Genomic DNA, 27,411 nt, shown 5'->3' with positions numbered 1-27,411 from the left:
GTACACCATGCATACAGTTACGTACTGTATACACATCCATGCAGAAGCTGGAACTTTACTTTCTGTAACAGTAATTACCAAAGACAAGTGAGGAACTTGGAGTGCAAGGAAATTTCCAGGCTTGGCTCAGTTTTTGCTCTAACTTCATAATAGCAATGAATCAAACATTTGACACATCAATATTATCAATGCTACACACATTCCGAGGTCATATTTCAATTCTCCTTTGTTCTTTTGTCTCTTTCTCAGTAAAGGAGTGTAGCCTAACGAACAAGCCACTGCTAATTCGCTAGTGTCATCCAAGTATGTGGTGAATCATCTTTAAAAAGGTCCTCATGAAGGTGCATTCTTTCTCTTTCTGACATCAATCAAACTTTAAACACATACTGTCAGTGGATGTTGAAGACAGCTAAACACATGATGTCAATTGGAAACCATGCAAGCAGTTAGGTCAAATGAACCCTGCTCTTGTACAAAGTAAACTATGCTAAAAAATGTTGTCAGTTCATGGAAAGATAAATTCAACATCCAGCTCTTGATATTTTACCAGACAACTACATTCTACAAAAAGGTACAGTGAGTAGCATTTTAACAAACTACTTCCACCTCAAAAGCAAAATTGAGACAAATACTGGCAGCCTCTACAGACATCTACATTTTATTTAGGCACCAGATCTAAAAAGGCAAAAATGCTGTTTTTCTGCTGCAGCAGGGATAAAAACTTTTAGTACCTTCTGCTGCACATGATGTGATGGTGGGTAGAGTGATATACCTTGAGACCATGGAGATTTGTCAACCAGCAGCTATCCTATGAAGTGACAAATGTTGCAAAGTAATGCAATCACCTATGGATCAAAGCTGAATATCTGCACTCAGTTATAAAAATGTAAAAACTGTATTAATTTAACTATTCAGGAAATTAAATTGTAACTGTAAGGGAAGCCATGCCAAGTGAGAAGAGTATACAATAATTAGTCATGTTTTTCTTTTACGGGGATATTTTTGAGTTTCAAAGGCCAGGAATTATGTAATGCAATTTATAAAATATGTACACAAAATGTTCATTTTAAGCATAATAATTTGTTAAGAACTCCAGCAAGGACAAAACTTGTGTTCTTTGTTATGTTTCAGTGGTTCTCAATAGATTTTAGAATAGCCTTTGACCCTTTTTAGATTTCTAGGTTTTGATCTTGTTCTCTGCTTCCTTTCACATGGAAGATGAAAGAAGAAAGTTCAATGGCCTCACGCCAAAATTCACATAAACTCATCGTTTGAGGAAGCCTGAAACTAAACAAACAGGTTTGTATATTTTTGTCTACACACGCTTCTGTTGAATATCCTCACAGAGCTAGGATTTCAAGGAGGACATACAGTATGTCTGCAGGTGGAAAAGTGACAGCCCAATGGATGTGACTTTTTACAAGAACTGTATGCAGAGTTCACGGAGAAAACATTTGAGCAAAGATAAGATTCCCAACAGAGCAGAGACTTATCCCTGCATAGCTCAACGGTCAATACATCGTAATGTTGACAAGGTACATCGTAGGTGTACATCTGCAGAAGGTTTTTTGAGGAATGCTTCATTTCACATGTGTCTCAAATGCTCAAATCAGTTAACTTTAAAGACTTTTCATTTCAGACATTTAGAGATCAAATACACTTGAAGAAGTCTTGCTCTCATAAACACATTTTATCTGAGGTATACTTTCTTGCTTAGTTGACTTAGATTCACATTTCATCAACCAGCATTTTTACTAACTAGTGTTTTATGTTTCTGGCTGTTGTCACATACTGGAACATTAATGTTGTCCAGGAAAAACACTGGTCACCCGTCAGCTATGATTAACAGCTCTGACCCAGTTTATCCTCTGGGATCCTCTGGTTCAGCCGATGTGTTCACAGACAGGTTTGTTTAATTGCCAATAAGACCATTATACTGCAGAAGTGAATCTTGATTATTTCATAGTCAGACCAATTCTAAAGGAGGGGTATTAACTAAATAGTTTTATATTCACACAGTAAGTTGTTGCTGAAATTATTCCAATAAATTCAAATTTAATCCAGAGCATAAGAAGTCTTTACAACTGTGCCTATCACATTGCGGCAGTGATTATATTACTCAATGGGGCTAAAACAGCTTAGCAATCGTGCCATACACTCCCACACTGCAGCCATTCACATGCCAGACAGAGCCATTTGTACTCAGGGGTGCCCATGTTTTTTGCAGCTGTGAATAAGAACAGGTTGGGCTGACAGAAGCACCAAAGTAGTGCAGAACAAGTTCAAAATAAAATGTAGTTTCCAACATTGTGAAACAAATACCAGCTTCAGACTTTGGTTTAAAGGCAACGGACACTGTGCATTACATGGCCATACACCTGGCATTCAGGCAGAGGAGATTGCTTGCTCCCAAACTTGTTTTCCTAAATACTTAAACAGTCTGAATTTGGAAGCCCGGTTCCCTTCTTTATGCCTCCCGTTCCCCTCGGCTCTTGATAAGCCCCTCTGATTAAACAAGCCACATTTCCTGCGACTAAAATGGCCTAACCCTAAGCTAAATGTTAGTATTCCAGCCAGTCCGTCCCATTTCCACCCTGATTAGATGATGGAACAATGTTTGGGTTGTGGATTAACCCCACTCCTGGCCCCCATTGGCGCTACTCACTTCCACCCCCATACCCTCCCTCGTTTTTCTCCCCTATTCTCTTCCAGGCTTGGCGTATTTGAGTGGAAAGGGGGGAGTATTTGGCATGGGAATGGCTTGGCAGTTGTTGGGGATAAAGGCGAGGGACAGGGACCTGTGATTAAAAGGACGAAGGAAACTCTGACTAGGGTCATATCTGAAATAAGGCGCTGGGTGAAAGGCAAGTTAAAGTTGATTAGTTTGTCCTGTTTTAGCTGCAAGGTGATGCTGACAGTTTTTGCTGACACTATTTTTTTTATGTCATTCACCATTTCACAAAACTGCATGAAAGTTTGTGTAGGAGTGGGGTTGGAACAGTTGCAGTCACTTAATTTTGTTCATAAGTCAATACAATACTAGATACAAAGATTAGACCCATGAGCGTTGAGCTTTATATAATAAAATCTAGAAGAGAAATCATATCCTAACCAACACTGACCAAACAGACAATTACTACTTGAATAGTACCTGGGATTCATCAGTTGTCTTCGGTGAGCACATGCATTTTTAAGGCAAAGCTTAGAGCTACATTTGGTTCCTGTTATTCCTCCTAAAAGTCTAAATGACAAAGTACCGGTAATGAATTGCGACGGCAAGGAGATGTCAAATCCTAACTGTTAAACAATATGATACAGACTAACTGTATTCATTAAAAAAACATTTTTTTGATACTTGTACAATGGTCTATGTTTGAATCCACAGTTACCTCAGAATAAGTATGCAAGTAATCCTGTAGAGGAAGCTCAAGTCATCAAGGTCCGATCTTTACGTTGTAATAGTTTCCTGTAGTATAAAAACAACACCGTGGCTACGTTAAAATGAATGAGTTTGCGGTTTACACACATGGGGGAAAATGTGTTCGGAAAATAGCACCGCAGGTTGCATTGCTGTGTCTAATTTCTCTAAAATTCAAATTTGTATGTGATAGGCTGGGCTAGTAGAGGAGGACTCAAATTCATGGCTAAAATTCAAGAGGGAAGTTCAGTAGACCCTGGAGTGTGCACTGAGAAGAAGGGTTTGAAGGTTCATTCCCCTCATGCACATCTCTTAAAGCCAGTGTGGGGCGGCACCCAACTGGTCTCCCCGTTCCTCTAAAGAGACATTGTTGCGGACAGATTTCCTCCACTACAGTTCTTTCTCAGCAGCTTTTTGACTGGTGGCTGATATGCACTGCCTAGAGAGGAAAACAGTGGCTTCAAATGGCAGGAAGGGAGTACGGCATAAAGTTCAACTAGAAATGGAGAAGAAAAATAATAGGCAAAACAGAGTGAACAGATAAGGCTTCGGATCAAACACACAAGGCCAAGTGGCTAATGGTGGACTACTGTCATAAATGGATCATGTGAGCTTAAAGTTCCCCTCCACTCAAAAATGTGTTTTGCTGTTGTTTATGTTCTGTAAAAATGTCAGGTATTGACTATAATGAAATATCTGTGAAGTCACAAGAGAGGTGTTAACACATTCCTCTCTGGAGGAGATTTTCACTCCTCTGCAATTTGAAAATCAAACGTATCCCGAGCAAGTTTTTTCTGGTATGTCACTAATCCATAAAAAAATAAAAAATCACTGTCTAATATATAAAACACTATTTACGGGGTAACAACTTCGACACAACACCGGCAAAAAAACCTGAAACATCAAGTGTAGAGCCGACTGTCAGTACAAAGAGGACACACTGCCATTCTACTATAGCTGTCAGCCACTGACAGTTACAAGCTAACAAGCTAGCAAACAACAGGAAATAATAAAAGTTGCTAACTTCACTTACCCCTCTGATAAGTCTGCTAGTCGCCCCTTTTAGTGCACAACAGATTTCTCATTGGAGTGTGGGTCTGACTGACGCTGGGTTCAGGACGACAAAATTATAACCTAGCTGATATCGCCAACATTAGCTCCATGGGCAGGCAGCTCAAAATTCCTCAATGAGGGAGAAAAAGTAGATGTTTTTACTTTTTTATGTTAAACAAAATATTAGCAGAGTTGGTTTTTAAACATGTCTGGAGTGGGACTTTAAGATAGCCTGTCCAACAACTAAGGCCCCTGGGTATTTCTACATAAATCATAAACATCCCAACTCTGATTTCATTCAATAACATATAGAGCCCACAGAAATACCTTACCATACCATAGATCTCATACCTACCAGAATTTTAGTGACAACCCCCCGCAACGCTGCAAGGTCCGAAACAAAGAGCCCCCGTGTCGACACCGGTTCTGTGAGCTAAGCTTCCTAAGCAGAAGGGCTTTTCCAGGGGCCTCTACTAGTCTCCAATATCCTGCCTGCTACAGTTACCATGCAGCCCAGGGCAACATCCAGCCAGCAGCCACACTGGGAGCCACAGTCAGACAGACAGACAGACGCCCCGGCCTTGACTGGCTGGGATGGACATTTTGACGCCATTGATGGATCAGTTAGGCTTTAAAAAAGGGGCTTTTATTTAGCACAGAGGCTCATTAAGAGTTTACATAATAAGGATGTCTAAAATATCCACAGAAAACATTTCAGCATTTATTATTATTATTTTTTTAACAAAATAGGAAATGTTTTTAATTGGCATGGGTTTTTGACTAATCTAATTTGCATAGGACTATTACTATGAGGGTTCTCCATACAGCCTCAGCATCGCAACGCATGAACATTGGTGAAAAAAACAATGGCGGATTGGCAGTTAGGGTCAACACTGAATAATTTGTAACTTTCTCAATGATAGAAGTAAAGCTTTGAGTTAAACCAAAATGCATAACACCCACTCAGCCGATTCCCCTTTGCCTTCCTGCTTTACTTTTGAGTACAAAAATCCCACCCAGGTCAAAGTACAACTAGTGTTGTACCGGGAGTTTGATGTGACTAATATCACCATGAGTATTATCACGAGATTTCTGTCTTCACCCAATTACTGCAGGTACGGGATTAGCATCACTGACAATTGCGGCAATTATTTTAAATCACTTGATGACCCTAGCTAATACGGTATTATCCCATGGAAACAGGACTTTAGTCCAGCTCACTAATATTAGTGAAGTGTAACCCAAGTGTTATTTCTTGGCTTCTGAGCAATATAAGACTCAGCACAGTGTGTTTGTGATGTGCACCAATGCTCAGCACAGTATCCAGGCAACAGACCTTGGATTTTAGTAAATACAGGGATGATGATAAGAAATAGATTCATCTTCACGCTGACATTATAAGAGAGGGAGGCCTGTATACGAGCCAAAACAAACAGAGAACCTTTTAAATTCTCAATGTGATAAGATTATGTTCTTTGGTGTGTACAAGTTCAGACATGCCCTCCTCTCTTCTCAATACAAAGCTCTGTCCTCAGCAAGGCTGAGTTAATAGGGAGATTCACTGACATACTGTGTCAACACCGGAGCACAATGCTGGTTAATCAGCGTGTTTACAACGGGCTCTGCTCTCACGAGTGTTGGACACTATTTGGCTATGTTGAAACTTCCACTTGACGGGCAACTCAGATGACTGAAGAAGAAGACTGATTCCAATACAACTTGGTTTCCATTAAACCTTCAACACAAGAGCCTACTGGCATTCCTAAAATACAAACACAGTAGTGTGAAGTTATCTATGGTGCGATGTTCAGAAGTATTTAAAATAAAAATGATGGCTTTAACATTAACTCATGTCTAGTACAACCCCAAGATATGGGACTTTCAGTCATCATATCACAGCTGTATCCAGAACACTGTGGGTCACGAACTGGCACATCTTCTTGCAAGTGTGTTAGCATATAAACGGATATCCTTCTCTTTGCTGGGCAGGATAGAACAGTAGCCTATTATATGAATGGGAGAGATTTCCTACAACATTAATGTGTCTTTAAGACAAACCCAGGGCTTAGATCCCTTCCATGTACACACACATGCATGCACGCACGCACGCACGCACGCACGCCTGATCCCAATAGAGACAAATCTTTTAAATTTTTTTTATAGTTTACTTGTATTGTAATTGTTCCTATTTTGTGCAGGTTCATCGTCTTAGTCTGCTGTTTTTAATTATAGGAGTATATTGTCCTTTACTGTCCTTGTTTCATGTCTGTTTATATGAATATAAAGTAAAACAAGAAATGTTATCGTCAAAACAGCACAAATTCAATATGTGCGATCCAAATACATTTGGTTTTCACACATTTCCATGTTATAAAGAACAACATACTTTGAAAGATATTAAGATATTATATATTATTATTATATAAGAATTTTCTTATGGCTCTAATAACACTAATTAAACTACATTTTAGAAACAGTTGCATTATGGGTAATTTTATGATACATGATTGGTTGATTTAAGATACTTTGATTTCAATTGCGTAAAACAAGTCCAAATTTGTTTTAGGATTTCCCAATATGAGATTTTGATATTCCGATTATTGTCAGAGGAAATATCACAGTCTTAATTATTCAACACGTTGGAAGGAAAAAGAAATAGAAGCATTCTTTTGGTCCCGTCCTTGAAATAAAACAAGTTGTCTAGCCTGCTTTATATTGAAAATAGAGGGTTCAGCATATACTCATAGAGCTGGAGTTACATCCAGATAGCTACTACAAAGTGTCAACATATGCGTCCATGCAAGTATAACCGCATCTTAATTGTATTGTCAGAAAAAGCTGACTTGAAAGCCGAAATGCTCCCTCCATCCAATTTTTTGGACTGAAATGCATAAGTAAGTTGAAGGTAAAGGAATCCTTGTTCCTTGACAGTCTCCCAAGGCCCCTCTGTCACCCCCGGGAACATGGGTGTCTGTCACTCCAAGTTAGCACTGAGCTCCCATTAGGAAAAGGAAGCATGGAGCCAGGCTTTCCTTACACCAAATGCACAGAAATCCTGCCATTGTACGTCTCCCCAGGGGTTCAGGGATTTTAAGAAAGAATTCCAGGACCGACACCGTATCTTCTCAGAACAATATAACAGGTTTCACTGACGAAATTCTCTAGCGGTGAGATAGTGTAGTTCAAAAATGTCCCTACCATCCTCTCAATCTCCATAGATGCACTGAAGGTATGTACAATTTGCAAAAAAATTTTTTAGAGAACTAAATGTAGGGGCCCTTGCTTTGAATGAATTCAGCACATCACTAGTTTCTCACACTGCTCTGGTTTGATCTCGGCCCATTCTTCTTGCAGTCTCTTCCACAATTCAGTAACTGTAGTGGGTTTCTTAGCCAATACTATCACTAAGGATTTTCCAGAGATTCCCTATGGGGTTTAGAATAAAGGTTTTTGTTGAAGTGCCGTGGTTATTTAAAACAGTGGTATAGCCACCTAATATTCTATCGAATTCTGAACAATAAAAAAAAAATTCAGAATAAATCAAGTATTAATACTTTGTTCAATAATTTTGAAACTTTTTTGTCATGAAGGCTTACAAAATGCAACTTATATTACATTTTATTTAGCGTAAATCTTTGTCCAAAGCCACTTCCAATAAGTAATTAGGGTCAAAATCCGAGGAGCAAGTTATTAAGTGCAGTAGCTTCAAATGAGCCTATCTATAGAGTGCTATACATAAGTGCCTGTTTTTTAACTCAAACAGTAGATCAATGATCAAAATTGCTGCAGAGTCAGACTTATATTCTTTTATTTGCAGACTTTTCTTTCGATTAACTAATAGTTTCAGCTCTATACTGTACAACTATACAGTTAATGTACAGCGTTAACATACAGGTATGAGCATTCCACCTTGCCGCAACATAAATTCAAATAACGCTAAATATTATGCCAAACAGGAAACACAGCAAGGTCAAAACCACTACACTAGGGAGCCAACAGTACTGCACTAAAACGAATTCAAGTCCTGTAGTAATCCATGTGAGAAATGTAAAAAGCAAAAACAAAGAACACAGCAATAAGAGATTGTGAGCTAAAACCTAAAAATGTTCAAATGCATTAAAATGCAATACTTCTTCTAAGCAGATCTAAGAGGAACTTTTGTTAGTTGTAAGCTCTGATTTCCACCATAGGATGATGTAAACCAACGCTCTTTTACGTAGTAGTATTTACTTGTAATGCCTACACATACGCCTGTACACTTTCTGTAGCATTGAGATAAACTGATGACTGATCGGGTCAGGCAGTAAGGATTAACATTAGTGTTAGAATTAAGCTTTGCTAACTAACTCAAATAAGTTCTCTTTTCAAAGTCTAAATAGTTTCATAACAATCCTTATGCCTAAAATGCAGGAAGGTTCATTGACTAAAGATTAGGCTTTGCTCACATTGCATAAGTTGCTTAGTAGCTGTTTGAATAACTGATTATTCTACTGAGAACATTGCAAATCTATTGCGGAGTGAGTGGACATTGTATAAATGAGCATTCAGTACAAAGTATCTCCATGTTGTTCTACAAACTGTGGAGCAATAGTGGAAAAAGGCCATTGACAGATATGATCTTAAGTAACCAACTTACGACTTCTACTGATGTTACATTTCCTTGGTTTTATGTTTAAGCCCCCAGTTCAACCAAAACTTCGATTTAATCATTCTGTTTATCACTTTGATTGTATTTAGCTGGTAAGCCTAATCATATAATGTCTACCAAATCAGAAAGTTCAAAAGGAAAAATCCCCATTTGATATCCTTAGTTATCAATCTGTGATGTCTATTGAATTCTAGGTGTTGTTTTTGTGATCCCTCAACTTGTCTTGTTCATTTCAACTCAAGATTAGTGCATTACTAGAAAGCCTTTCAACAGCCCCCAAAGAGAGGTCATGAACTTTTGCTTTCAGCTCTGAGCTCATGTGAAGATAGGAAGGGAGATAGCAACACCCTGAGATTAACAGACAGGCATTTTCTAGAAGAAAAAAAAATATTGAACAAAGGACAGTTTCCCTTTTAATCAGCTACCTGGAGAATGTGAAAGTAAGTCTAAAGGTTTCAGTTCTAGCCCAGCTGATTTCATCAGTTCCTCTTCTCAGGCAGCCAGCCCATGTATGCTAACAGGCAACTGATTACATGAATTTCAAAAGGTAAAGGTCACAGTACAGAGGTAATACATGCAGATCAGCTACATGGATCCCTTCACTGATAGTGTCAAAGTTGGACTCAGGCCACCCAAGGGAGCTGTCATGCTTGCCCCCTCAAAAGAGGGAGGTGCAGCTGACTAGATTAGTCAGGAATCAGGATTATAGTTTATCCCCTGCTACTAGCAAGCTGATGGGGATAACAGCACTCAAGAGACCAGTACTGTAAGCTAAGTCATTCCACTGTGGGTAGGCTATTTAGTTGACAGTCTTAACTAGACGGACTTGCAGTAAATGAAATGCTCTTGTTTTGATCAAGGACACTGATAAGCAAACAGCCAGTACACTAGATCAAAATAAATGAATCTATTGGTTATGCACGTTCTCTAGTGGGTTATGTTGCAATCCATAAAACAACCCAACGTAGGAAACAGCAACGTGAACAAACATGGGCTCTTTTGGACGGTATATAAGAACTGAATTTGGCCAATTAATCCTCATCACTGAACTGACAATTTGTTCTTGCAGAGTTTGTGTATATTAAGTTGGTACTTCAATGAGAATTGCTAAATGCCCTGTCACAATTAAATAGTTGCCAACATTTCACAAATGGGTTGCATGTCTGCGGGTGATTCAGGCTTGATGGAGCCTGTGGAGACCTCTGCATGCTGCTGTAGTTACACAGAGGTTGACCTGCTGCAGTCAGAGAGAACAGGACTCCTCTGTCAAACATATGCCATTTAGCTGAAGCTTTTATCCCCTTCTCTACAGAGAGTGCTTGTATTTTCAGCATGGTTGGGCCCAGTGGAAATCTGAACCCTTCACCCTGGCAGTAGCAATGCCAGGCAGGAGCTACTGAGCAACAAACAACTGATAACTGAAAGTTAGTTTAAAACTGGTTGCCAGCCCTGTAACCAGCCTTTAGCTTTTGCTTGCCAAAGTTGACAGAATGGTTGCTAATGTTTTTAATGTTTGTAGGTGGTACAATAATGATACTGTGTAATAGTACTGACATTTTAAAGGAAACAGTGGTGTCAAGAAGGATTTCAATGCATTTCTTTGTTGGTTCTCTTCATTTTTCCAGACAATGCTGTTTGAGTTTCTGGACAGCAGGTGGAGCAATTTATGCACCCAGTCATTGATGTTTTTATTATTCTTTTACTGATTACCCAGTTATTTTTCTGTTCTGCTCACTTGTTACTGCTGCTTCCAGTATCAAAAAACAAAGTGCTAAAGAAGTATCCAATAAAGTACCTTCCACACACCATATATACAGACCAGAAAATGAGGCAGATGTAACATTTCTAAACATTTTCTCATGCTCAAGCAAATCCGATTCTGGTTCAATGGCAATTAGAGCTGGTACAGTAGTAAAGTTAAAAAGTAATTTCATCTTCCCTTGCTCAAAAAAATAAAAAAGTTATAAAAGGCAGAAAAGGAGGGACAGTCAATTTTTGTCTCAACTCCCCTCCATTGTGTAAACGTGTTCATGCGAGTGTAGGTGCAATAACCGAACAGACAGGTTTACTACTTAACATCTGCTGAAACTATATTAATGGGGATGTGGTTCCAGCCCTGTCAGTTACTTCAAGCTCAGCGGTGAGGTCTGTGACAAGTGCAGATGGATGATCGGAAATCATCAAAACATGTAACTGGTGACAAGAAGATCAAGGACTTATTCTTGTGGAAAAAACATCCAATAAATAGGACATACCTTCTTCTATACATAGTGTTCCAACAGACAACTGGAGTGGAGAGAATCTACATTTACGTCCTCATAACTAGACATGTTCCAACTGTACAGTATTTTTCTCAAAAGTAAATAGAAGTTGCTCAGATCCCAGGTCCAAATGTCGAAGCGTCCTTGGGAAAGACACTGAACCCCAAATTGCTCCTTGTGCTGCGCATGGGTGTGTAAATGTGGTGTGAATGAGTAGATTAGATGGTATGTAGATGTCCACCGCCATCAGTGTGAATGTCTGTGTGAATGTGACAAACACTGTGAAAGCGCCTTGAGTAGTCAGAAGACTGGAAAGGCGCTATTTAAGTCCAATAAATAGTGTTAAGTGGTTTTAATTCTAAGAACGTGCAAAATTGTGGCACTATGACTTTCAACAGGAAGTGCAAGCATGAAAAATGTGAGAAAAAGTAATAAAGCTGACGCTTATTCCTATGCAATTAACAGCTAATGGTTTTAACTGAATACTGGTATTAAACACTGGAGATCAAAATTAGAGAACAAAGAATAAATAAATAATAATTCTGAAATATTGTTAGTTTTTTTTGTTAAGAATTTGATAGAATATCCGCTGTGGCTATACCACTGCAATACTAGCATGTTTTTTGAATAACCAAGGCACTTCAACAAAAACCTTTATTTGTGGAAAAAAAACTATGAGCAAATTAGAGTAGTACAGTAAGTAACAGTAAACATTTTGTCAGAAGAGAAGATTTAAACTGTTTTCTTAGGGCTATATGATTAAAAAACTTGAACACATCTGCGACCACAGGACATCACTAGCTTCTCACACTGCTCTGGTTTGATCTTCTTGGTCCATTCTTCTTCAGTCTCTTCCATGGTTCACTAACTGTAGTGGAGTTCTTAGCCAATACTTTGTCGCCAAGAATTCTCCAGAGATTCTCTATGGGGTTTAAATCTGGACTCTGGGCCATTTCATTGTTGTAATATTCTTAGCTTCAAGGAACTGCGTAACTCGTTTTGCGGTGTGACAGGGGCGTTGTCTTGCATGGAAATTGCAGCTGATGCCCGGTGCCAGATTAACACCAATAACTGGGAGGTATCTGAAACCGTTCTCCTTATTTTGCTCAATGTTTTTTTTCCACAAAATATAAGTTTTTGTTGAAGTGCCTTGGTTATTTAAAAAAAATGTTAAGAAAGCAGTGGTATAGCCACATTTGATATTCTATCAAATACTGAACACTAAAAAAATAACCATATTTCCGAATAAATCAAGTATTAATAACTTGTTCTCCAATGTTAATCTCCAGTGTACAGTCAGGAAGGGCAGCTCAAGGGGCAGGAACATGCATGTTATCAATCCTAAAATAGATTCTTCCGTCATATACCTCTCCCTTCTCCCATAAAGGTCACAAATGACCACACAACTCAATTTAAAAGATGAAATAAATGACACTAGCTTGCACTGTGTGACAAAAAAGTATCCAAATAATCAAAGACCTACATACCATAGAAAGAGTGTATTCCTTTACATGACTTGCTAATGAAAGGCATTCAGGAAAAAAAGTAGTAACATTTTTGAAGGTGAATGTGTACACAAAATGAATATTTAAACATGAATGATAGCTTTATAGAATTAAATTCATATGAGAGACATACACTTGACAGCAAATGCTGCATCATGCAGCCCTGTCCAGACAAATGCCAGTCAGCTGAGGGACAATTGTGTCACTTTCCAGATTGTTGTGACAGTATGTATTGTTGTTGGGGGGCGACTAGCTGGGGAGCTCCGTGAGTATGTCTGTGTGTGTGTGTGTGTGTGTGTGTGTGTGTGTGTGTGTGTGTGTGTGTGTGTGTGTGTGTGTGTGTGTGTGTGTGTGTGTGTGTGTGTGTGTGTGTGTGTGTGTGTGTGTGTGCTTGAATGGGATGGGGATTGAGGGGCTCAGGAATGCTGGGGTGAGTGTGCATAGAATCATGTGTATGAGAAACTGTGTGAAACAATGAAAAGCATCCCACTCATTTGGAAAAGCCCCATTCATGGCGGTACTGAGTCATCGGGTTCTCTGCAGTGCAAAAAAAGCCTCTGACTTTTATCTCACAAGGACGAACAAATTCACGGTTTGCTTGAAACAACAGGAAAATATCGTTCTATGAAACAGGACAAGAGCCAAATTTATTATTGATGGGATTCATTCCCTCAACGTCATTGTTATTTCTACCAAATTTCATTGCATTCCAATAGGGACGGGCATGAGTAGGTAATTCCCAGATCGAAGGATTGCATCAGGGCCAATCGAGTACTCAATTTTCAAAAAGTATTTTTAGAACGCAATGCATCTTCCTGCAGGAATAATGATGCACAGCAGCCTACCCAACACCCAATGCTCACTCAATCAAAACAGTCACAGTTACCCTTAAGGATTTGTTTTTTCACAACCTTCGTTTGGATTGTTTCCTTACAAAAACCTAATTAAATTTGCAGTTGCATTCAGTTAATGATCAGTCCCGCTGTGGAGAAGAGGCGCTTCGCTGGCACAGAGATTGCAGGTATCACCAGGTGCTGCTTTGCAAGTTTTTTTGTACCAGTGTCTGTTGGACTTCCACTGCTTTCCCCCTCCGTATCCGTATCGTCTGGGCCTTGCACAGTAACACTGTCATGTAGTTCACACAACTTCTCTCGGATTGTGAGGCAAAGATCCGATTCCAAAAATCCAAGAAACAAGAGGTTCTATGCCCACACAAAAAGAAAAAATGAAGTGCCCTTGTTTACCAATCCAGTTAATTTGAAACAAGGACTTCTCAAGGTAATCAATCACTCATGCCCATTCCTACATTTCAGTTATTTCAGTGTGAACCATATTGGCGGACTGAACAACCAACGTCACCGTCCTCAATGCCATGCTAGCAAAATGGCTAAAACATCAACTTATGTTTGTGAAAAAATCTTGCACAACAAAAAAGAGCAAGTTAAGAGCCAGGAAGAAAAAGGCTCAACAGCGTGTCAGAGTGAAATCATATAATGAAAAAATACTGTTCCAAAAAGACTGCTATTTGTCAGTCAACCTGCCATCCGGCACAGGTTGCACTTGCTCCCTCGATAGTCAGAAAGAGTCCAGCTCCCCAGTGCCCCAACTCAAACTAGGAAACCAGCTCAGCCTGCATGACCCAATTAGAAACATCCCCGGGATGGTGGAGAAACATCAGTCCAACCCATCAAACAGCCCCATATGGCAGCTTAGAACAGCTCCAAATGCTGCAAGACAAAAAGGAGTGCGTGAGAAACTCCTCTTGCGATATGATGCTGTTTTGGAACAAAATAAAGTGCCACATCTACACTAGAAATCTACAACTGTTGGGCACTAAATGAGCTCGAGCAGATGTGATGTGAGGACCGGAGACTGATAAATATTTGCTGTAGGGCACGTGGAAGAGTCTTGCACATTTGCAGAGGTTTGCCCCACTGGTCTAAGAACTTGACCCTGTAACCTTTCAGTCAAAAGCCCACAAAACAATCAATAAATCTAAGTTGAATGGGAGGCATGCAAAGTGACCCACATTGCCTGTGAATAAGGGCAATCAATAGAGTGATGGCAGATTACATGACAGGAGGTACAGCCTGTAATTATGAGCAAAGATTAGAGAACAGCTTGTGTCTGAAAGCTTGAATGAGTGAGATGAGAAAATCAGTTTGGAGTAGGTGATGTATTTGGAGGACTTTACCAAGTGGTGGTGATGGGGACTATGCAAAGCAGATTTCAAGTATGGTTGCTTTCTCCCTGTATCTACTCCACAAAACTAGTGTTGAATATTTTAGATCGACTTGATTGTTATAAAGAGGACAGGACGGAGAACACTTGGACGGAGTTCTATGCGTCTGTTTCAAGGTCATCTTTGGTTTGTGGCTGCTGCTTGATGAAAAAAGGAGAGCAGATCTTTCAAGTTAAACTCATGAAGCTTTCATTTTATGGTCGGTTCAAAGGAAATATTAACTGATAACAACTCCAGGGCTTTTCGGGCATGCTGTGGCTTTCATGATGAAGTAGCACCGCAAATTGTAAGAAGACTACATCATACATTCTACTTAAAGAGTGCCTTGGAGTGGGTTTATTTTTTATTCTTTTACAAAATTATTAATTGCAGTATCTTAATTGAAGCAGCTGCGGTTAGTGCAGAGACCGACAGAAGGAAAGTTTCTCCGGCTCATTAGCTTTAATTTTCCCCTTGAATATCTCATCATTATACTAGCACTTGATTTAAGTTTCTTAGATTCAGGGTGAGCCTGACCTCAAGTTTGCCAGCACCCAACATACTGTGGAAACCAGCCACAGTAAAAAGTGAAGCAATATCAAGCAGAGAAACTTACATTTATGTACAAATAAGGAAAGGACAGAAAGTTGCTGATAATGATCTACATGGAAAACATGTAATATTGAGCCTGATGTTTATAATTGAAGTGTTTTTTGATAAAGGCATTCTGTACATGCTTAAAACGGACTTTAAAATCACCTAACCTCTTCGCCGAGTCCTCACAGTAACATGCTGTCAGTCATCTGTCAGTTAATAAACAATGTTCCGTTTCTCAGAGAGAGCTTAAGGTGCACTAGCTAGTGTGGCAAGGAACAACAATTGTTAACAGCTTCCCTGCAGAGAGTCGCTGTGCAGCCCTGGCACACAGCCGGTGGTACCTCCTTTAATCCTGTGCTTAGTGTGCGTGTGTGTGTGTATGTGTCGCACTGCAGTTTGAGTGCCACACTGCCTTGCTCTCACCTCCTCTGAATCGCTTTTTCTCTTTCAGTTCATGAGCACACAGACCTGACAGCCGAACAAGGTCTTGTCAGAGACAGACTTGCAACATCGGGCACTAACAGGCATGCACAGACATGCACACAAAGCCAGAAAGTCAAAGGGGACTAAACAGATGATATTCTCTGTGCTCTGCTCTTATAATCCCATCTTTCTATTCATCCAACAGTTTTCTATACTGCTTATCCAGTTTAGGGTCCAGATGGGCTATATAGGCCATCAAGTGGCCTGAACAGGTCAGCAGTTTATCATAAGGGTAACATGTTATTATAGTATAGTTTTTAGGATGGCACTGTTTTGTAGCCTCCTATGTAAACTCAAATGCATCATATGACTAGAAAACGCCAAGCCACGCCAGTCAGTAGACCTTAAAGCTATCCAGTTGTTATCAACCTAACTGGATAAAGTTGCTTTCATCCTACCTACTTTGTGGCCTACTGTATTAGAATATATTTGGTAGTGAAATGAGGTACCTGCAGTGTTGACTATATAAAATGAGCTGTTTGCTCTGGAAGAGTTAATTTCTTATGTGCGTCTACTTTGGCAGGTATAGCCTTCAAATGTACACTTTGCCTTTGCTGGAAGTGAACAGCAGCCAACAAATGCATTGCTTTTTTGAAAGATCCTTGAGATGAAGGGCATTACACAAGTCAGGCAGGTCACGCAGGTACACCAGAATGGCTGATGATCAGGGATGTTGCCTTCAGGATTAGCTATAGAAAATGTGAAACCAATGCAAAAAAACCTAATCCCCCATTTACTTTGGTAATCCATCACATGATCACCCCACCAAACATGCATGTGTTCATAATACCCATCTGGACCCAGACTGGCAGGCTTTTGCTGCATTGAGTCATTAGCAGTTATTTAATTGAATTGTCAGGTGAATTTTAAGCGAACAATTGAAAAGACGCAAAAAAAGAAATGCACTTTTGTTGCATTTACATTAAAAGGTTTGAAGCTAATAAAGTAGTCGGCAGTATAGTTAAGTCAGAAGTTGGCGCTATAGGCTACGCATGGCTGTAATCTGCAAGTACACTGAGTAGAAAACAAAACAAATCACGTTGGCCATTTGAATCATCTACGAGAGATAAATGGAGAGGCCTTCAGGAATTTGTCTCAACTGAGCAAGTTTAATTGTTCTCTCATATCAACTAGTATCGGCCATGTTTCCGAATCTTGTCATTTCACTGGTATTGGCATCGACTAATGAATCTTTGGTATCTCTACTGACCATATATAACGGCCGAGCCAGACCAGATGCATTAGCAGTGCCTGGTGGCAGCCTTGCTGAAACTGCTGCAGTTCACACACAGCTTGCCTTTCTACATTGAGTGTCCTAATGCTATTAATCAATGTGTGATTTTATTTATTTATAAATGTAATTTACATTTATTTTAGACAAAAGGTCCACAGAAACCCAAAGTGTTGAGTTGACAGATTCTACATAAACATGGAAACTGTAGTGGAAGTGCTGTTATGATGTCAATATGACTGTAAGACAATTCACTGTCTCTTTCTGCTGCGAGCCACTCACGTGTAGCAGTAAAAAAAGGCGAGATCTCTATTCTCTAGATGTTCCTCAGCTGACACGCAGTCCCTCAGCAGCTGAGCCATGCTGCTCAGGCAGGCAGTGTGGCTGCTCAGGCAGGCAGTGTGGCTGCTCAGGCAGGCAGTGTGGCTGCTCAGGCAGTGTGGCTGCTCAGGCAGGCAGTGTGGCTGCTCAGGCAGGCAGTGTGGCTGCTCAGGCAGGCAGTGGGGCGGCTCAGGCAGGCAGTGTGGCTGCTCCAATCTGTTAGCGTGTGCGTAAAAAGCAACAGGTTTGGCGATGCACACGCACTGCTGACACTGCAGTGTGGCCCGGCCGTGACCCACTATGATGCATCCCAGAGCACTCATACATACAGTAATTGAAAAGGTAAAGCTAGAATTTGAAAGGTCAGCAGTATTAGGTGGTTGACAGACATATAGGGGTATGACAAGGCGTGCTTCTCTAAAACATCTAATCCCCTGTTCTTTCACTAATGCCACTGTGTCAACACCCCAGCTCTTTCTTCTGCTTCGCCAGGAGAGGACAGACGGCCTCGGCTGAGATTAAGAAGATCATAACCACAGGATTAGCGATTAGCATCTTACTTTCAGGGATTTCCTATTTGTGTGAGTGACTGAGGCTGATTTATGTACTCCAAATGAAAAAACAACATCCAATTGTGTATTGCACTTGTACAGTGTCAGCTATAGCTCAACTGAGCAGAATGTACATGGTTGTATATGTTGTGACTTGTTCAATAATAGTGGTTTGGAGGTTTTAATTTAGGAAACATAAATAAATAAACTGTCCTCGTGAATGCCTCCATGTTTAGTTTATCATGACAATGTTAAACATAACGTTACCTACCTGATGAGTCTTTATAGTTTTGTTTAACAGTCAGTGGCATTTTGTACATTTCTTGTTGTTACGGTAAACAGGAAGAGAACGACTCGCTCTTAGTAAACACCTGTGTCAGGTGGAGTTGTATGCACCACCCGAATTGTTTAAATTGTAAAATGATTCATGGTAAATTGCAAGAGTATTGCCTTCAGCGCACACACATCTAGTCTCTCTCTCTCTCTCTCCCCCTCACGTGCACACACACACACACACACACACACGCACACGCACGCACACACACGCGCCTGTTAGAATACCACACCAAATAGCCCTATCTCAGACATAATTTTTCTTTTTACAAAATAACGCATATTATAATACATTTTTACACAAAAGTATATATTTTTTTTAACCGATTACTCGATTAATGGATGGAATAATAGGTAGACTACTCAATTACAAAAAGATTTGATAGCTGCAGCCCTAGAGCATAAACACACTGACAGCAGATATCATAAATGTAGGTATGAACGCAGCTGAAATTAATCGTGTCCATGTTGCAACTTCACTAATCCTGGAATAATACACCTAACAGTGTAACTCTTAGCCCTTGGGTTACCATTCAAGCTGCCCAGTGAGAAGAGGGGGGTTGTGGTAGACCATGGATTTCCAGTTCATCAGAGCATTAAGGCGAGTGATGAAGGAGACATCCTCAATCTGGCCTAAACCCTTCTGACAGACACTTCCTTCTAAAATTACACTCTTCCGGGGCTTTTCGTCATAGCAGTCCCCCTCACATACTTTGATAGAAACTGAAAAGAAACATCGGCACTTAACACATGAGTCCTTTCCGTGGGAAAACAATGACAATGCCCCAAACTGAGAATGACATCATGGATTAATTCAGAGGTGATTACAGATCTTTCTGAGCACACGGTCCAAAACAGTCCAGGGTCAAAAGCACAGAGAGGTGTGCTGCATTGCATTTTTCCTGTTCTGTTGCTGTCATGGCATCCAAATAGGACAAGACCTCATACTAGTGCAGATTCAGAACATTAACATTTCATAGAACTGGTATAAAGCTAATCCTCTTACCCGTGTGTCACTCAAGGTCATTTTGACAGGCAAATGGCTGTTGATGTGCAGATTGACCTTTTGGTCAGGGGCCTGTATCACTAAAGATCAGGCATCGTATCATCTATCATGATACTCAATGATGAAACAATGACGGTTTCCCTACATCAACAGTGTGTATGTAGTCACAAATGCAAAAGGCAGCGACATAGACAACTCATATTATAATGAATGCCAATTATCCAGTATGTATCCACTTTATTATGGGAGTTCAAGCGTCTAGCAGAGTTTCAAGGATGTCAATTAGCTGATGACCAAATTTTAGGTGCTGCAATTAATAAAACACTCTAATATTGCAGAGGGAACAGTTTTGAAAAAAATGAAACATATTACCATATTGCAAAGAAATGCATATTTATGTTAAGATGTGTTGCATAAATGACATGAATGTGTGGACTGCAGCCTTAGTAAACATCCATATATTATGGTTCCCTTCTCTGCCATCTCTCTACACAGGCTCACTCTCCCTTTCATTTTAATGGAGGAGACAAACATGATGGATGCCAGTCATTTATTTCACTCCAAAAACATAGTTTGCTCAGAACTAAGCACCCTCTGACTGATGTTTTCCACACAGCACTCAGACCAAATTTCTATCAACCCAATCACAAAACCTTTATCTCTCTGATCTATTGTTGACACAATGTGCAACCACTATTCAAATAACCTGTTGTGCAAAGATCTTATATTACATCATCTTTGATCGGGAGAGATAACATATTGTTCTTAAAGAGTGAGGATCATCTTCAGTGTTCTTGGCAATATTACCCTCTTTTCCCTCCATCTGCTTAGATTGGTTCATAATTTCCTGGCTCAAGTTTCCGTAGCAAACACCACAAGCTGTCATCAAGCCTAGTCCCGTTTGGCACTTTAACCTTACGTCCCATATCACATTCAAGGGTGATTAGGTTGGTCCTAATTGTCAGTATTGAACTTCACTTTCACTTTGATTCAGTTATGACTTAAAACACAAAAACAAGGTTACTGGTTGCAGCTGTATTTTGCAGTTTTTAGTGGAACCGTTGGGCTTGTGTTCTATGTTACACCACTGCACATATACCAAAAACACTCAGAACTTAAGCCTCAAGATGAAATAGTGTGTGTATACTACGAAATACTAAATCAACTCTCTCGTCACAGTGATATCTAGGCTGAATAGACAATCTAATAGGATGGATCAGTCTTGTGATTTGGTTGTTAAGTACAATGATATCACTGGAATAATATCAATCATTGACATGTAGATGACATCACTTTCCCTTTCAGGCATGTCACAATTTAACTTTTTATTATTCACAACCCCCTAAACATGCCATGACTTGGATAGAAGGAGTTCGAGGTTAAAGAGAAAGACAGACACTTAGACAAAGCAGAAGTAATGGAGAAGAGACACTGAACGTGTTGAGACTTGATTTGCGGGAAAAAAAGACATCATGTCATGATAAATTATTAGCGTTACAAATGCCGGACACATAATACAGCTATATCAATCACTAAAGAGATAAAGGGAGAGAGAGAGAGAGAATGAGTGCGATCGGCAGGCAACTAAGAAGCAATTTTCAACATAAAATGAGAAGGAAATCACACTAAAAACTATGGAGATATTGCAAAAAGTATGCAAAAAACACACTTTTTTCTGTTGCAATCAAATTTTGAAAACTTGAACAGCCCGTAGTCCCCACAGAGATTCTGCAATAGCGCCTTAATGAAGGTCCACCGGTGTGCCGGCTTTGTTTATTCACACGGTACCAATAAAAAGCAGTGTAATGGTGCCCATATGTGTGATTTCACTTATCAGCCGGCTCCGGCCTCTAGTGCGTGTGAGCTGATCTGCACTGTTTATCAACCACTCAAACCGGACCCACCATCTGTCAACTTTATACATCATAGGAGCACCAATGTCAGTAGAGCGCAGGGCATAGATGGACCACAGTGCCGCTGTGTGTGTTTGAACAGATCGGTCCCCCGTTCCGTCTTCTTACCTTTCACACAGACAGTGGTTGTAATAAAAAAGGTGCCATAGTCCCACATCTGACTGTGTGAAATGGGCTTGTGGAAAGACTAAGCATCACACATTTAATACCTGATTTTTGTAGACATGCAGGCACAGAAAAGAACACACAGACGTATCACCAACCACCTTTAACAAATGTGTAGAGCTAGTCCAACATGTCAAGTCCCTTTTATGCAGACCCCAGGGTTGACTCCGCTGTCATGGGAAAGCCTCAGCTCTAAGCAGGTTTTAGATCACATACTATGTTCTAAACTGTACGAGACAGTTTCTCTGGCAACACTGTTTAACTGCCGTCTGTCTGCTTTACTGAATATTGAGTCAGAGGAAAACCAGCAAAACCATGAATTACAGTACTTCAGTGAGTTCATCTCTCATACTCGCCTTTGTTTAAAACTGACAATAACACTCCACGTGCCAAAATGGGTCTGCTTTACTTTGAAAGTTTTTGGTTAAATGATTTAAGACTTTCCATTTGGGCCAATGCAAAATCTTCATGTTAATTCATCAGTCGGATGATTTCCCTCTCTTTAACCATAAGAAAGTGAGTGAAATAATGCGACTCCCACAGAATTATTCTCTCACTGTTATGATTCGATATGAATTTGCCAACAGCAAAACAGTCATCAACCACCATTCAGAAGAAAGCCAATTCATCAAACCACGAAAATGTGTGTTGGGCAAAAGAAACAGTGAGCTCATTTGGTTGGGTTTTCGTTCGTGCGAACACCCTGTGGCGACGACACACATCAATCAACCTCATCAAAGGGCCAATCAGGCACTTAGGTTCAGAGGTGGCTAAACACCATCATTAGAGACAGTGTTACTGACGGCATGGTGAGAGGAAGCAGCAGACAAGGAAGTAATGAATGGAGGTGTGAATGCGTCATCAAGGTTTGGTGTTTTACAGACAGGTCAGTTGGTCGCCATTTGACCTTACTGTAACTCCCACGGTCACAAATTTGAGAGAAAACTATTTTGTAATTCAGAGAGTGGAGTTGGAAGAGTGATGTCACGATACCAAAAGTATAACTTCAGTACGATATCTGTCTAAAATATCTCGATACCGATACTCAAATGATACCACGGTGGTAACAAAAACCATCATCAGGTATATAAACAAGCCTAGGATGGTCGGCAGGAGAACTTGAGCCACTTTCAGCCATGTCTGTCTCACTCTGAGTGACATGTCACTATGAAACATAGCCTCTCTGACTGCAAGCAGTACGCACACACAGACGCACTGTCGCACTAAGTTCATAATAAAACATAAATAAAACTTGAAATTGGATTTTTTTTAATGGCAGGGTATCGCAGTACCTGTCTAGTATTGTTTTACTGTGCAACACTAGTTTGGAATGAGAGGAATAAAACAGGACAAAGGAACATGCCGGATATCGCTCAAAAATAAAAAAATTTGGGAAGACGTTATTTAAAATGGCAGGGCTGTGCTGTTTAGGCAGCCGCCTAAGCTGTAGAGTGCTGCGGGAAACCCTTGTATGACACAGATATAATAATTCAGGATATGTCCATCCATTTAGTTACGGTCGTGCTACTTCAACATACAGATTTAAATCCGACGGCCAACTGTAAATCAGGTTCCACTCCGGATGCGACTATGGCGGGACCACCAGAACACATTGACAGAGAAGCATAAATCTGTTATTTAACAAGCGTCTCAGGGGAATCTGTGAGCTAAGCCAATGCACAGCTGAGTTAGAATTATTTGTCACCTGCCAAAACACACCAAAACTAAACAGCATGTTAGAAAAAAAACACGCCAAACAGTGTGTGTGAACAGACTATGAAATAGCATGAAGAAGTGATCAAAGATGCCTCCGTAGGCACGTCTATCTTTTGAAATGTTTTGTAACGTTTTACTTAAAACCAAGGATGTATGGCTGAAGAAGTGAACAACACAAAGTGTCCACTGTGAGGATGCTGGCTAGGGCTAGGTAGCAAACTTTGATACTTTTAGGCGCCGACTGAATTGCTTAAATAGCATGGAAAAAAGACTTGTCATTTCAGACCAAATTTCAGTACATAAAGGAGTGAGTCTCAATGATGTCAGTGAGCCAATGAGCATGCAGCATGGATCTAATAATGCTGGCGATTGGCTGTCTAACGTTACAGGTTATAGAGTAATGCAAGTACAACACAACATTACACATAGAGACAATGCTTACGTGTGTGTGGTTGTTTTTATAGAGGCTTGACTACAGCATGCGTTTCATAGGTGTAAAGCATCTGAACAGAAGATTTGTGTCGTAATGTCTAATTTTGTAAGTTCCTTTTAATAAAATTGGTATAGAAAAGAGTGTTGTTCAGGAGCTGGTATCCAAGTCAAGGTAACAGCGAACATTTTTTAACAATTCCCAGTCCTAATGCTAGCTGAGAGAGAGTCTCTTTGCACAGTTTGCCACTGACAGTACATGGCAAACAGTGGACCTGTTGTTAACCTCTAGCCTCAAGTCCTGACACCATATACCACACAGAGGCTGAATAAAAAACGTCAAACATTGGCCATTGGGATGATGACTGAAGCTTTGTCTTGTACTATTCATTCAGGATCCAGTGACCTGTCTCTGGTTCCCTGAGGTGACTGGAGGGCCGTCACTGTGTGTGTGGGTAACGAAATCAGTCCCCACGGGGCAAGGGTGATAGAAGAACAACAACTTACGAGTGGTATCAGTTCACTCCCGTCTTTTCAGCTCTCAGTCCGGATCTGCCTCAGAGATTCTAGGTCAGTAGTGGCTTTTTAAAGATTTGATATGAGCCTCCGAGGAGTTTGGTACTTCTAAATAGGTCTGTAATGGCGCCTGACACACTAAAAGAGGATCTGTGATTTTCAGTAGTACTTTGAAATGTAATACAATTGGATTAGTGTACACACAGTATGGTTAAAAAAAAGGTTTTTAGTAAGATATTCAGAGTTGAAAACATCCAAAAAATACAAGGAGCGGACTACATTAAAAAGACCTGTTTTTATACACTCTTTAAACTATAAATGTTACAAGTAGAGTATTTTACCATGGAGAGCGGGTGACGGGTTGGGGGAGGCGTCGCTTGTCTGTCTCTGACGTCCACCTTTCTCCGATGAAGTGGCACATATCCACAACGGTGTTTTTGCATGCAAGAGACGCCCCGCTTCCCAGCATTGGACGCTCAATGGAGTTGTCACGAGCAGTTGTCAATTTCTCCTCAATGACCAATGACAGACTGAGAAAAGTGTCTACAGCCACCTACAACCACGATGGCTGCACATGATTGGACAGACGCTTGACTCGTGCTCTCGGATTTCAAAACGGACCATCATGGCGGCTGGTTTGGAAAAGCTATCTCTTATAAAATTAAAATAGTTCTTGGAAAAGAGATCCTGGAAACATTTAACGAGAGAAAAAAGCTCGGCTGAATCTGTCTTCATTTTAGATCAACAGCAGTTTCATATTTGGATATCTGGTCGTCTGTCTCTGTTCGTCTCTATGTGCCCTGCGATAGACTGGCGTCCTGTCCAGGGTGTATCCCGCCTCACACCCGATGTCAGCTGGGATCGGCTCCAGCCCCCCCCAGGACCCCGACAGGGACAAGCGGTTGAAGATGAATGAATAAATTAATGTATTTTTTTATATTCAAATATCTTTTGTTTAAAACAGACCTCAAAAATGAACTTGAGAATAGACTTCAACAAACAGTTCGAGTATGGATTAGTTCCACAATTATTTTCTTGATGAATCATCACATTGTCCAGAGTCTAACAGTCCCTGATAGTGTTCAGTGTCATCTTAGCAGACCAAGAAAAACAGTAAATATTCACCTTTAAGAAGCAGGATCCAGAGATTTTTGATAGTTTAGTTGAAAAAAATGACTTGAATGATTATCTTATCATAATTGTTTAGTGGATTGACAAATGGACTAATCATTTCAGCCGCACTATCAACCTTATTTGATTTTTAAAGAGGGGATGACTGATGGATGTGTGTTTGCCAAAGCTAATCGAGGCTAAACATATTAGTTAAATGTAAATTAGGGAAGAGTATGGTGGACCTACAGCCCCATAATCCAGAGCAACAAATCCCTCACTTATGCCACAGTGGGCTTCAAATCAGATTTGTAAGCCTTTATGTAAACCTGCAAAGCTGGGGACCGCATTCCAACGACATGCAACGGATAAAGAGCCGGTCATCGATGTTTTGGAGGCCGACAAGAGGACAGCTCTCTGCAGGATGACAAAGTCAAATGCAATGGGGGCAGGCAAGTGTCGTGTTTGAAATTCACCCAGAACAAAACCTTGCTTGTGTGATTATTGTTCACTGGGCTCGCAATGAAGCAAAAATCCATTCCACATGATGCATTCATTGTTTTCAGTCAAACACGCACCAGGCCCCACAGCAACTGTACAATGGCCCTCACCAAGCCTGCTGCAGGGTCTACTACAACTATGTGCAGTATCCTATTTAGGATACACGATATCATTGTAGTTAGGGATCAACAATGTAACTTACTTTAAGAATAATATGGTTATTATTAACTCAGTATTGGGTGCAGGTTATTATGTAAAATTGCAGAAGACTAAAATACCAACTAATTCAACATACTTGCAAAAAAATGCATTTATGAGCAAGAGGCACGATAACTTCTACCACAGGAACTTCACAGGAATAAAGACGGGGAAGTGTCATCATAGTCCTGCAGTTCAGAGTCACCTTTCAACAGGTGACGAAGCAATAAACCCAGACTGCCGTTTAAAAGGAGACGGCGCTGCGGATAAAACCTGCAAACAAGTGACTATAAGGCCACGCAGTGACAACAAAACACCTGCGCGGTAGGGAAACACAAAGTGCTAAGGACTTAAAACAGTATTTGGACTCGTCTGTGACTCACCTCTATCCATGTCTGAGCTTCCTGAAACGCGGAGTCTGCAGCCGACTCGGTCGCAGGGTGATGCTGATGAGACTCTCCTATGTCTGCGACCGGACTTGCCATTGGCGAGGACGCTGTTGCTCCACTAACGGTAAGTGCCGAAGCGTGAGAGCGGTGTGAAAGCAGCTCAGTGCCGCGTTATTCCACCACAAAGTAGACGTGACTTGTGCAGGTGAGCCCGTTCTTCTCCCGTCGGTTGTGGGTGTTGAGGCGGACGAACCAGTTGCTGCTCTCCGGTGTCGCTCCTGTTGGAGACTGCGGGAGGACAACCAGAGTCAAGGGAGCCAGAGTCAGGGACAGGACTTCCGGTGAGACAGCTCAAAATAAAAGCTTTCAGTCGACGAACATAACTACATTCAGAAATAACAAAAATAATATTACAGTGTAAAATAAATGCACCCTTAATACAAAACGATTTTAATGACTTTAATTTGCATCATTTACGCGTTTTCTAACGCCTGTTACCAGTATTGTCAGTTTGATGTTTAACATACATTTGATATTCAGAATAAAAAACTATTCAGCATTTAAACCATTTCGTTAAATTATGTCAAAGCACTTGTGCAACATAAAGACCAATATTCCTCATGTATCACAAGGCTTGTTTTTTAATAGAATATGTTTAATGATTTTTTGGAAAACTTAATTATATTATGGTTCCTTAACTTTTGACCTGGAGATGTCAAACCACTTGTGCAACATAAAGACTAATATGTATCACAGGACGTTATTTTAATAATGTATTTTTTTAGGACTTTTTTATGATTATGTCTTGTGATAATATTAGTCAGTTACGTTGCACAAGTGGTTTGA

The 27,411-nt window shown here is 40.3% G+C and overlaps 1 protein-coding gene across 8 annotated transcripts in view; it reads right to left on the bottom strand.

Annotated features, from left to right (window-relative positions):
• LOC310948724 (LIM and calponin homology domains-containing protein 1-like) overlaps positions 1-26,835 on the bottom strand; it is an 88,867-nt gene extending 62,032 nt beyond the window's left edge. For all 8 annotated transcript variants that reach the window (XM_083915945.1, XM_083915950.1, XM_083915948.1 and 5 more), the window contains exon 1: positions 26,560-26,835. In XM_083915945.1, coding sequence (XP_083772071.1) covers positions 26,560-26,661 — 102 coding nt within the window. In that variant the 5' untranslated portion in view covers positions 26,662-26,835. The remainder of the gene's footprint in view (positions 1-26,559) is intronic.
• Between the last annotated feature and the right edge of the window lie 576 nt (positions 26,836-27,411).

Source organism: Echiichthys vipera (assembly GCF_963691815.1).
Source record: "Echiichthys vipera genome assembly, chromosome: 6".
NCBI lineage: Eukaryota > Metazoa > Chordata > Actinopteri > Perciformes > Trachinidae > Echiichthys > Echiichthys vipera.
This window is presented reverse-complemented; position numbering and strand designations above follow the sequence as displayed.